Here is an 11,626-nt window from a genome sequence, read left to right on the forward strand (position 1 = left end):
TTGAAAATGAAGTTAGATTTTACTTTCTTTTTGCTTTGCCTATTCTACAGAAAGATTCACACAAATTATTATGTTATTGACAATTTTAATGATGAAATGAACATCCCTTCTATACATGACATGGATACACAATATTATGATTTCTTTTATGCAGATAAACTTAGCAATGACTACACCAGATAGACTTCAGGTATCCATATTATTAACCAAATCACAGGTACCTTCTGTAACTTGTTCACACTGTAAAAACACTGTGAGCTTGTACATGGTTGTGAAGTCTGCCTGGTGTAGCCAACATGCGGATTTACAATAATTCCAGACTTTGTACATCAGTCTTCTCACAAACTTCTTCCTTTCGACGACCTCATTTCTTGCTCTTCTGTCATAAACTCGAATTAACCCAAAATACAGACTTTCTGAGTTGACTTTTCAACATCACAGAACCTTTACAGCTTTGCTTTCTTTTCAATCGCCTACCCCTTCAACCTTTACATGTAACTCTCTCTTAACATCTTTCATTTCTAACCATTATTTGTTTGATACTTCCTCTCTATTATCTGTCACTATCTCTTGGTCACTCACATCTGCAGCAAATATTTCATGACCTACTGTGGGAATTTTAAGGATGAAGTATGATACAACAATACAGTATTTCCTTCATAAGCTTTAACAACACAGTGCCCTAAATGCCATAAAATAAGTGAGCAAAAACGAAGCAAATAATCTACTATGTGCAGCTTGTACTCACATATAATACGCATGTAAGATCTTCCTATAAAATCGTTGCATCAGGACACCAGCCTGAAAGAATTACCGCTAAGCGTTTGTTCTGCATAGGATATGTAAGGCGTGTTGCTACACTTCCACTTTGACTATTCCTCTTCGTCCTTGTGTTCTACCTTCTTGAGTATGCTGACGCACCAGTGGTAACACCTGGGCTCCGGTAGCGAGCCGGAGTACGCCCATTTGTCGTACGTCGGGTCATAACACTCGATCAAGTTCGACTCTGCCAACTCTCCGAAGCCGCCCGATACGAATATCTTCCCGTCGATGACACAAACGCTGCCGCTTGAGTGCATAGCTTTCATCGGTGCAACCTCCACCCACTGGTTCGCGATTGGGTCGTACGCATCCACTTCCTTAGAGTCGTCCCGTAGGTAGTATATCAGCCCGTTTAGCGTGATTGACTGCGGTACTTGGGACCATTCAGGCATGACGGAATTGTCGATAAAGTTCCACGTGTCTGTCGAAGGGTCGAAACATTGGAACAGGATCTTCTCACTTCCCTGGGACCTGCCGTTCACGTACAGCTTCCCTCTGCAAGCCGCCACCGTGAAGTCATTCATGGCTTTTATCATCGACTGGACCTGAGAAGATACAGGTATTAGAAGCAACTAAGTTGTGGCAACGAAAGACAAGAGCTGTACATAGTCAAAGCAAGGAGGTTAAAAAGACCTTTCAACCTCCTTGGTCAAAGCATAAAACAGTGCGTCCTGACTATCAAATACAATGTAAGGAAACTGTTTTATTTTTAATCTCAATGCAAATATTCCACTGGCAAGACAGAATCAATGGGCCAAAACAGCATCCATTTGACAACCGGTGACTCACAAACACTGTCTTTTCCTATGTTACGATTCTGTCGCTAGATCTGCTTGGTCAAGTTATCGTTTGAGAAGTCTTCAAGACAACAGACAGAAGAAGGAAGTATTCACCTCTTCCCACGAGTTAGAGAACGGATCATATCTCTCCACATCCGCCACCGGCCCGTTGATGTCCGTCCCGCCCAGTAGGTAGATCTGTCCGTGTAGCACCACGGTCGCGCGGCACTTGTACGACTTCAGCATGGGCGCCATGGTCATCCAGCGGTCCGACTGGGTACTGTACTTCCACGTGGTGGCACAGCCGTCGCTCGTGATGGTCTCGTCTGTCGTTCCTGTCACGTAAATGTCGTTTCCAAGGGCAACAACTGCATATCTGGAGATAGACAGCAGATAGACGACATTACTTAGATGAACATATTCGTAATCTTATATCACTTTAACTTTTACACACATGTAATAATCTGTGAAGTATTACATGTAGGCAGAAATCTATCTGCAGTTCAATGTAAAGATTCCTTAGATACAGCACTAGGACAGATGTGCAACAGCTTTTACCTTTTATGAAACTCTTTCCTTGATAAGTATTTCCCTCTCGAATACAATCAATCCATAAGCATTCTAGACCAATGTTCTTCGTGATTTTCTAGCACAATAAGCTATATGGTTGGGTACCCAGAATTGGTATCTTGGCGTTACACTGAGCAATCTTGTACAAAAAAAGAAGACCAAGCTGCATATGCATATAGAGAAGAAGATGACTTCTGTACCCTTCCCTGTTGTATTCCGGTAAGTCTGAGAGTGTGTGCCAGGCGTTGTTCTTCGGGTCGTAACAGTCCACCTTCGCCAGCTTGGTGTCCCCTCCACTGCACCCGCCCACCACTACCATCGCCTCCGAGATGTCAAAGCATGGGCGGGGCTTCATCCGGATGTTCGGGTTATCTGAGGTGAAGAGATTTAATATTCCTTATCAGGTAACGTCGATGTGTGTTTACTACATATGCAGCTTGATAAGCTCCACTTTGGAACGGATACAACCAAGGTATAACTTCCTTGATGAAACACATTTTAATGCAAGTTCTTCGATACATTTTGCCTCTTCAGTTGTGTCTTTGGTAGACCTATCGACACATTTTCACTGTGGCAGTCACACCAAAATGCCTTAGATACGTAACGTTACGAGCGGTGCATTATTTCAAACCATGTGACAGTTCCTAGCTTGATATTTATGATGATACCACTTTTGCACAACTTCAACACTTGTGTAATAGCCTCCATAGCAGGCCCAGTAGGCATTTTCCGTGTGCGTTTTTTTGTGTGTCACAATACACTTTTGCTGTCCATTTCTTTTTGTACAGGGTCGTTTGTGCTGCCGATCGGCTACTATTGTAAGTACTTCTGTGCTACCAAAAGCTCCTTGTTGCTACCCATTCCTCCCCAGATAAGAGAGGTCCTGCTCTACCAAAAGCTCCTTGGTGCTACCCATTCCTCCCCAGATAAGAGAGTACCTGCTCTGTCGTAGTCGAAGACGTGGTAGCGGCGCGCCTCCTGCACCAGCTCCATACAGGCGGGAGAGGACAGGATGAGCGGCTCTGTCTCCACCTTAGCTACCAGGTACCGCGGGTTGATGAACGGCAGGCGCACGTGCTCCAACACCTTGTGTAAGATGCTAAGCCTAAGGATGGAGGAGAATAAGACGTTTTGTTGTTATTGCTGTCGTTTTGTTCTTGCAGCTAGTTTGTACTTCCGTTGCCCCTTTTAGACTATAAACTGTTCCTGGCCTCTATCACACAGCAGAAACATCAGTCAGCCGGGCTCTAAATGTCATTTTTGGCAGTAACGTTTAACTTAGTATTCTCGATCATCGCACGATTTTTGCAGATCGGCCGATGCTCGCATGTCAATGAGCTCAGCCCAATGAGATGCTGTAGTAGAGTATAGTTTTGGGGAAAATACGCTTGAGAGCCTCTAAAGGTTTAGAAATTTGGCGACCTTCTGGCGATCAATAGACATGGCTGAAGCTCGTTAACTGTGTGACATGGGCTTTTAAAGACATCTTTACGACTACTTTTTGTCTTAGACAATTTAAGTCGTACTACAATGAGGTGGAACTCTCTGATTAGGATAGTAGAGTTTCCTTCAGAGCTTCTATGCGTCATATGTAGCTGACGTAGGTGGCGCTTTAATACTTTGCGGCAATAACACAATCCCAAACCTGACTATTAAAGTCTGTACCCCCCTTGCCACGGTTGATAAGTAGACTTCCTTATCCAGAATGCTGGTAACTGGTTGTGTAAAATAAAAAGTCTACTTTAGTATGACCTACCAAGCTGCAAATGAAATTGTTTCCGGATCTCTGATTATGGTTAAAGGACAGCAGAATATCCACCCGTACCTGTTGTCCACGTCGGCGCGAACCCACTGCATGACGGACTCGTACACCTGCTCCTCCTTGTCGATCTGCAGGTTGACGTCAGAGATGTACTCCACCAATCTCTCCTGGGTGACCTGGGGACGAGACTTCCATTCTTCAGAATCATGTATGTACTATACATGCAATCTCCCAATCGCCCAACTGAAGCATAAAACATGCGTCACAATTCAAGCCGAATTTTTAGATCGAATGTAGCTGGCCGAAAATCTGTCCCATCACAAGTTGGGCTGGGATCGGCGTTTCATTCCGGAAAGTTTAAGTTACTGTCTTTTTTTGCATTTTTGGTGCACAGCTAACATCACACGGAGGTTTAGATTCCAATGGACGAGCTGGTAAAAATGGCCCGAAGCCCTAGTAATCGTCAGGATTTGGCTGAAAATACCCATTTCATTTGTCACGTCGGCCTAGCTCTTGTGACGGAGATTCTATCACGCACGTTGGCCCGTATTTTCAGACATTCTTTCAATATCTCTACATATAAAGCGTTATATCGTGCCAAACATCAACAAAATAATCTGAGAGTTTTCATAAGAATATTTTCCTAGTTGCCGACTATGTATTTGTTAAGACAACTTACCTGTAAAAATTCCCCGGAAGTCTGGAACACCTCCAGGAAGTTATCTATGACGAACTCCTTGGCGAGTTCGGACAGCTCGGTGCAGTTGTGCGCCTCTGCGAACTCGTGAAAGCCGAGCACGTTACTGGCGTCTATCCTCTGCTGGAGGTACCGGCTGCACGCCTCGCGAACCGTGCCGAACTGGAACAGGTTAGCCGCCTCCAGAAGCGCTTCAACGTTCTTCTGGGTGATGTCCACTCGGCCTAGGTAAGGACGGAAAACAGGCTGTAGTCGCAGTAAATATGAGAGCAAATCAAGAGAGAAATGTTTAAACAATAATCTTCAGGTGGTTTTAATGTTGGTGTTTTAAATAGATTAAAAAAAAAAGATTTATGTATACTAGTATGCAGAGGACTACAGAATGGCTGTTACTCAAGCAGACTAACGTTTCATGTTGCATAAATGACCTTTCTTACACTACGTTTCACCAAGTTTCCAAAATCTATCAATTTGCTTGGGTAATTGCTATTAGTAAATGTATCTTGCGTATCGTGTCTAACCTTCATCGACACATAGAAGACTGGATGTTTTAGAGTCTTCTATAGAGTTTAAATTTCGACAATGTAGATTATATATTCTAGGCACATGTCTACCAACACTACACGAAGCTATGAGGTGTATACTATCGATATATACTGTTAATTTTGTCACAAACGTGATGCCAACTTTACCGGTGTAGGAGAACTCCAGGAGCAGCTCCATGATGTCCTCAGACACGGAGTGGATGACGATCTTGGTGGCGAGACTCTCGCGCAGTTCTCCGGAGAACATCGCCTTAAAGTAGCTACTAGCCGACGCAAGGACCACCTAAATTAAGAATGAAGAAAGAGTATTTATTTTTCAGGCATTCGTGGTTAGAAGAATGGTGCACAAACTACAGAATATAGGACGAACTAACCATACGCGTTTCAAGTATAGTGGAATAACATAAATGAAACGTTGTCATGTCTTCGTTTTTGTCTTCTTGTTCTTCTTTCCGTTTCCCACGTACGTTTCAGGTATCGTTTACATACCAACGCTTACGATGGGGCGACAGGATCTTAACCCACGTGCACGCCTTCATCTGCGATATGTTCTAACGTTTTGTCTTTTGAATACTCCAACACAGATCCGTTAGACAACAACACATACTTAAGTACTCTCCCTGCTATTATAAAGTCAATCTCTGGCAAAGAACCAGATCTGAATGCCCTGCTAACATTTTTCAGACGACCCATATCAACTGAACTTTATAACTCTATACCCGCTGGAGTTGAAGTGTAGATAATTAGTACATCCTACCCTGTGGCATGGGAACTCGGTGGCCCCCACACAGATGATGACGTCAGAGAACCGGCATTCCTTGCGCAGCTCCTGTAGTCCCGACATAAGATGGTCGGGATGTCCCGTGTCTTGGAACGTGAAGACGTCTTCTTCGTTCGTCATCTTCTTCTGCTGCGATGCACCCGACAATGTGGAAGTCTCAGAGTTCAGTGTGTTCAGCAGTTTCTTGTGGTTCTCCTGTATCAGAAAAAAAGGAATCTGTTCAACAATATTGACGTCATCTTTAATTTAACCCAATCAGCAGTCGGCTGTCCAAGTCATCCTTGTACACGCTTCCTGAATGAAAGAAATATCAAATTAATTTTCTTGCGTCACATAACGGGTAAACCATACTATTCTATGAGGGAAAATCACGATTCTCTTAAAATCTGAAAGGCTGCTTCAGGTTCCGTACACTTCACAAAATAGACTGTATGCATGCGGGTCCATTATTTGTTTGTGGGGAAAAGGTCTTCTTTGGAACATACGGACATGTCAAGAACCACAATGACATTGTACTTATTGTCCAATAGAATCAACAAGCGTGCCTATCTATATGTATTCAAGGGTCGCAATTCTGTCACTCTCTATATGACCAGGCAAAAATTGAACACCACAGCAGAAGTAATTTTTAAAACTTACTGGCAAAACGCAAGTCGCAAAATTTCACAATCAAAACAAACTTGTAGCACCACAACGTGCATGGTTCGACATTATAAAAGTTGAACTTAGCACGTCATAACACCAAACTGGACAGTGTAAAACCTACAGTGTTAGTAGCGTTACTAGAGACCCAGTTCGTCAATCTTGTTTGTACGCCTCCCATATAGAAATTCCCAGAGTGTTGTTTGGCCCGACTACACAGCCGTGAACCACACTCTGAAACATAACACAAGGCATAACAAACGTCACACAAGTTTACCGACGACGCTTTCCCACTGCGAAGACGTCGCCTGGACGACGGGCCATATCCAGGAAGATGTAGAAATCCAAACATAATTATATACGTCTTATATCTTCAAGACGTTCAACTGAAAACAAGTCTTGAATCTGCTACATCTCAGAAGCAACTGCGACACGAAGAGATGGGGTCTTATTGGGAGCTAGATTTCGGCATGCACAAGCAAATATTTGAGTTGGACGGACGTTTAGATTACAGCCGGACTGAGCGTGTTACTCCGTCATGAGAGTCCAGAGAGGTCCCTTGCTGAATATTTTCACGAGCTTCGGATATTTGAGTCTCCTTTACAGTCTGACGTGAACAAAGTCAAAGGTTTGCTGCCTCAAAAGTGCTAATTGAAGCTTTAGAATATCTTTCCTCAGTGTCTTTCCATTGCAGAAATTGGCAAAAATGTTAAAGTACAGACAGTAATTGATAGTTAAATTAGACGCCCCGTAAAGAGTCTATCATTTGTGTCTATATTAAAAGAAAAGTTGTCAATATCTCATTGAAACAAGCAAGAACTGGCATCTCAGTGAAACAAACTGAAATTTATTACCAATGACGTAGCCAAGACGACCAAAGCATGAAATGGTAATCCTATATGAGGACATATTGAACCTTGACCTTTTGGCGTTTATGGTAATGTAAAGCAGCATTGAAAATGTCTAAACGTCTTGTGACTATTACTCACTAATGTTTCTGCGTCACTTCGTAAAAACACAACAAATAAATAGGTTCGACAACATCCTCAATGAATAATAAATACCTCGTAAGTCGTCAGCATCACAAAAACAACAACAATTTGTAGCCGTACGGTTGAATAATATTTGTGCGTGATACGTCTACAAGCAATACTCAGTGAGAAGAAGAAATTTTGAATCTGTGACGTATCGAAAAGAGTTGTTTACAAACGCTTTCCTTCTCTCTCCACATCCCAGATGAGCTGGGTCAGGCCGGACAATGTCAGTCTCGCGAGGAACGCGACACACAACTATCCCAGACGGGGACCGATCAGCTGTGTAGGCATCGCAGTGTCTCTGGCTAAACCCTATACCCCACCCCTGTAACTCATTGAACAGCCCCTAAGCTTCATCACAGGAACAGGATTGGGTTATAAAGAGGAGACCAACACTTCCCATATTTGACACGAGTTGCGTCATAGTTGGAACCAGAGTCGTGCCATGGGATGGCGCACGCTGAAATGGTCTAACGAGGGGAGAACCAAGTACAATGTATTACGAAATGTACCACAGGCGAAATGAGTGCAATCCAATACAATGTATCCCCAATTAGAAAATTACATGTGTCTGCCATGTCGTCATTTGGAAACATTTACACAACGATTTGACTCAATAGAATCGATATAGAACAGAAGCTATACGGACAGGGACTACTATTGTGCATCAAACCTGCACATATATTGCCCTGTACGTGCCCTAAAAGCGTTCCCAACAGTGCCTCGCCACTCGCCCATTTAGAATAGGTAACCGTATCTCATCAACCCAAGCTGACAAGAAGGTCAAGAGCAACATCTACTCCTAAACCTAGAATTGAACCCTAAAGCTATAGTTTGGTTTTACATTGTCTGGAAGACCAGATAGGCAGATACCCGTGCACATTACGGAATGGACGGTCCCCTTCTGCGTCGGATACGTGTTTAGGGACCTGGCAGTCATCGACTTAGACAAACATTGACAAAAATAAAACCCATTCATAGAAGACTTACAAATGATAAAAAACGACAGAGTGACGTTTGCAAACCATTCGTCTATGAGAATTATCGGGTGGTATTTAGAACATACACGTCAAATATCTGCGCCGAATATTTGGTCTGTGCTAGTCTGTCCACAACTTTACAACGGACCACACCGTCACTCCGACACTCTATGTTTGTTCAGGCTCATGAGAGTTTGACGTTCAGAAATGTATCAGTTTTGCCTGAATAATGTACTTACAGATGTAACAACGCCACGTACAAAACCGCTACTTTGCTGGCCGCCTCTGTTGATGTCTTCCTCGGAAAATTCTGGGCCGACGGAGACTCAGCTGTCCGCGTCACTCACGACGTCAGAGAACGTCACCGCAGCCAAACAAACAAAATCACTTTCTGCCGTCGGAGTAAAAAGAAAAACCTCAATCTCTTGAATAAACTTTACCAAAACGTTCCTCCATTAAATCAGCCGTGTATCTGCCGCCCCAAAATCATTAAATATACAAAGATAGCCTTGACTATCTATAGGTTACTAGTATTATCATCTAATAATGTGAGAGATGCCTGACTTGCCCTTCCTTGCTCCCTTGTTATCGCATACTGTTGTTCACTATGTTGAGGTCATAACAGTATACTATTACAGAGTTTGACGGGGTACTTTTCGTTTTCTGTTTATCTAGGTACATAGGATAGAAATATTTGTACCATTCACAGCATGCGTTTTCCTGTCACGATATCCAGTAGAAATATAATACAATGTTTTGAGCTAGTATTTTGTTCTTGTTTATCTATTTACTGTCTTCATTTATGTAACAAGTTGCCTTATATTGAAGAGACACCTGAGAAGACAGGAACATTGTTTTCCAATACGGTCGTGAGGCTTGATTAAAATATCAACAAATGGGATGTATGTATCACACAGACGATCAGTTATGCATTCATGATGGCCACTTTAACAGTGTCCAGTGCTGAGAAAGGAACCAGTGACATTTGCTTCGTGATAAACAGACGGAAGAGACAAGAAATGGTGGTGTCAAAAGCTTGAAAAAATACTTCCAGTTTTACGTTTTAGTAAGTAAGGTTGGAAGTAGCTTCTTGGCTCAACAGCTACCGCTATGCTTCCTGCGTCTTTTCGACTCTGTGCATCAAAAATATTAGTATGTTAATATATTGTGTAAGTTGTTACTTTTGAAGCACATGTAAAAAATGTACGCACACGACATACCCTACGGCAATCGTCTGCCTAACTCATGGTGTTCGGTCGTGGGGAAATGTGGTGACCAGACAAGTGCTTAACGTTAATACTGCCTCGTAAAATGTACTATGTTATATGGCACAAAGGAAGCGCCAACTTGTGGCTATTTTACGTATTGCAAGCTGCAGGCAATGCGCCATAGAAATATCCAGAGCAATGGACGGGTACGATTTGGTAGCCTATGATACCGATGCGCAAAAGAGAATGCGTCAACAAGGTCATAACTGGCACAAACAAACCTTTAACACGAAAAAGCACTAGTAAAAACTCTGTCTACGCCAAGAACCAACCGTCCTAAATACCGATGCAGGATCAACCAACATACCAATGACGGACATCATCATACAGACTATAGGATGAAACAAAAATTCATTTGCAGAAACGAACTCTTTTTCTTCAGAGCTGTGATTTGTGCAAGCATAGAAAGCAACTTTCTGATATGACGATGGCAGGGCTTTAACAATTCGACCTTGTCCTTCGGGCTAGTTACAGAAATAACAACCCTGGCTAATATTACATGAGAGGCAACAAAACAGACAAATGACCACCCAAACTTAAATATGTTCTTTCACATTCATCCCTTAACAGTTCCAGATGTGATATTCTACGCCCAGCAGCTGAGCTTTTCTACTTATTCAATGACTGGAGTGATATAATTAACTTACTTCGGACACACAGTATACAAATTGATGTTGCGTCATAAAAAAATGGCGATTCCTTGTTAATAGCGCTTTTAGTGGGAAAACGTCGCAACACGAAATGAAAAACATGTTCTGGACTTACTTGAGGAATTACGAAGACATCGTAGACGGTTTGCTCGCCCCAGAAAAAGTCTCCACTCATGCCTTAGGAGGACGCTACTAGTACATCATATCGTCACGAATAGATTCTATATAGGGGATGTGCCATTTTCTGCCAAGGGGTGCTGAAATCAAATCGAGGACAGTGACATGGCTAGAGAAGTCCTCGAGTTCCTTTGAAATACATGTGATGATTGTTTTAAATTCTGCAAGAGTCTCGACAATATAGTTGCATATTCCATCAGCGGTCCACTCGGAGTGGCTCATAGGCCAAAAGTTGTATGTAAACCACATTTACCACATTAAAATGTATTTTAAAAATCTGATACGTAAGCGTAGTGGTCCTACTTTATGGCCTTGGATATATTTCTAAAGCATCTGCTTCTGTACGATTTCTGTATGTTAGGTATTGTCAATGCTGCCATAGCATATATATTATACGTGCATTCAACACTGACTGCAGCTGCTACTCAAGTCCAGTGAACTATCAAAAGTGACCGAAGGAAGACTTTCCGTAGCTCATGTGTGTACACTGAAGGTAACAAGAATTCACAACTGACTCCCCCCCTTTAAACCGAGCATTTCATGATGACCTAAACGGAGGCGCGGATTCTTAAATATGTAGGTCGTAAAAATCTAGGTCAACGAGGAAAACATCTGTTAAATTTATGAAACACTTTCATATTGAATTAATCGATTCGCTCAACAAGTTTAAGCTAGTTTTATTAGTAATTCAGCATTTCTGTCGTAAATCAAAGTGTGTGAATTTTTTGTGAGCTGTTCTGTTAACGTTTATAGTACAGTATTACATTTTCCTACTGCCGTCAATCATTCACTCAAACTCAAAGCTGTAACGTTACTTATTGTCGTATTGAAACAAGTCGCTAGATGTCGTCATGCATCTGATATTTCTACGAATAAACACAGAATACTGAACAGAAATTAAGGAAATAAGTACGCATAA

The 11,626-nt window shown here is 42.3% G+C and overlaps 1 protein-coding gene across 4 annotated transcripts; it reads right to left on the reverse strand.

Moving 5' to 3' along the window:
• Positions 1–71: 71 nt before the first annotated feature.
• On the reverse strand, positions 72–10,785 carry LOC118430431 (kelch-like protein 21). 4 transcript variants are annotated; one of them, XM_035841297.1, is made up of 10 exons: positions 8,852–9,109; positions 6,723–6,832; positions 5,933–6,151; positions 5,323–5,458; positions 4,613–4,854; positions 3,997–4,109; positions 3,110–3,276; positions 2,372–2,543; positions 1,716–1,977; positions 72–1,367 (listed from the first exon to the last, which is right to left on the reverse strand). In XM_035841297.1, exons 2-10 carry the CDS (start codon positions 6,777–6,779, stop codon positions 873–875), a joined length of 1,863 nt encoding a protein of 620 aa, XP_035697190.1. In that variant the 5' UTR covers positions 6,780–6,832; positions 8,852–9,109; the 3' UTR covers positions 72–872. The 4 variants fall into 4 exon arrangements, with proteins under 4 accessions (XP_035697190.1, XP_035697189.1, XP_035697191.1 ...); XM_035841296.1 differs by lacking the exons at positions 6,723–6,832; positions 8,852–9,109 and adding an exon at positions 10,646–10,785; XM_035841298.1 differs by lacking the exon at positions 6,723–6,832 and having other exon boundaries at positions 8,852–9,108.
• Between the last annotated feature and the right edge of the window lie 841 nt (positions 10,786–11,626).

This window comes from Branchiostoma floridae, chromosome 14, assembly GCF_000003815.2.
Source record: "Branchiostoma floridae strain S238N-H82 chromosome 14, Bfl_VNyyK, whole genome shotgun sequence".
Taxonomy (NCBI): Eukaryota; Metazoa; Chordata; class Leptocardii; order Amphioxiformes; family Branchiostomatidae; genus Branchiostoma; species Branchiostoma floridae.

Coding starts and splice junctions, on each gene's coding strand:
- LOC118430431 (XM_035841295.1), bottom strand. CDS start 6,950: ATGTTTGGATTTCTACATCTTCCTGGATATGGCCCGTCGTCCAGGCGA. Junction 5,459..5,932: donor CCGAGTTCCCATGCCACAGG/GTAGGATGTACT, acceptor TTCTTAATTTAG/GTGGTCCTTGCGTCGGCTAG. Junction 1,978..2,371: donor CCGGAATACAACAGGGAAGG/GTACAGAAGTCA, acceptor GTCTATCTCCAG/ATATGCAGTTGTTGCCCTTG.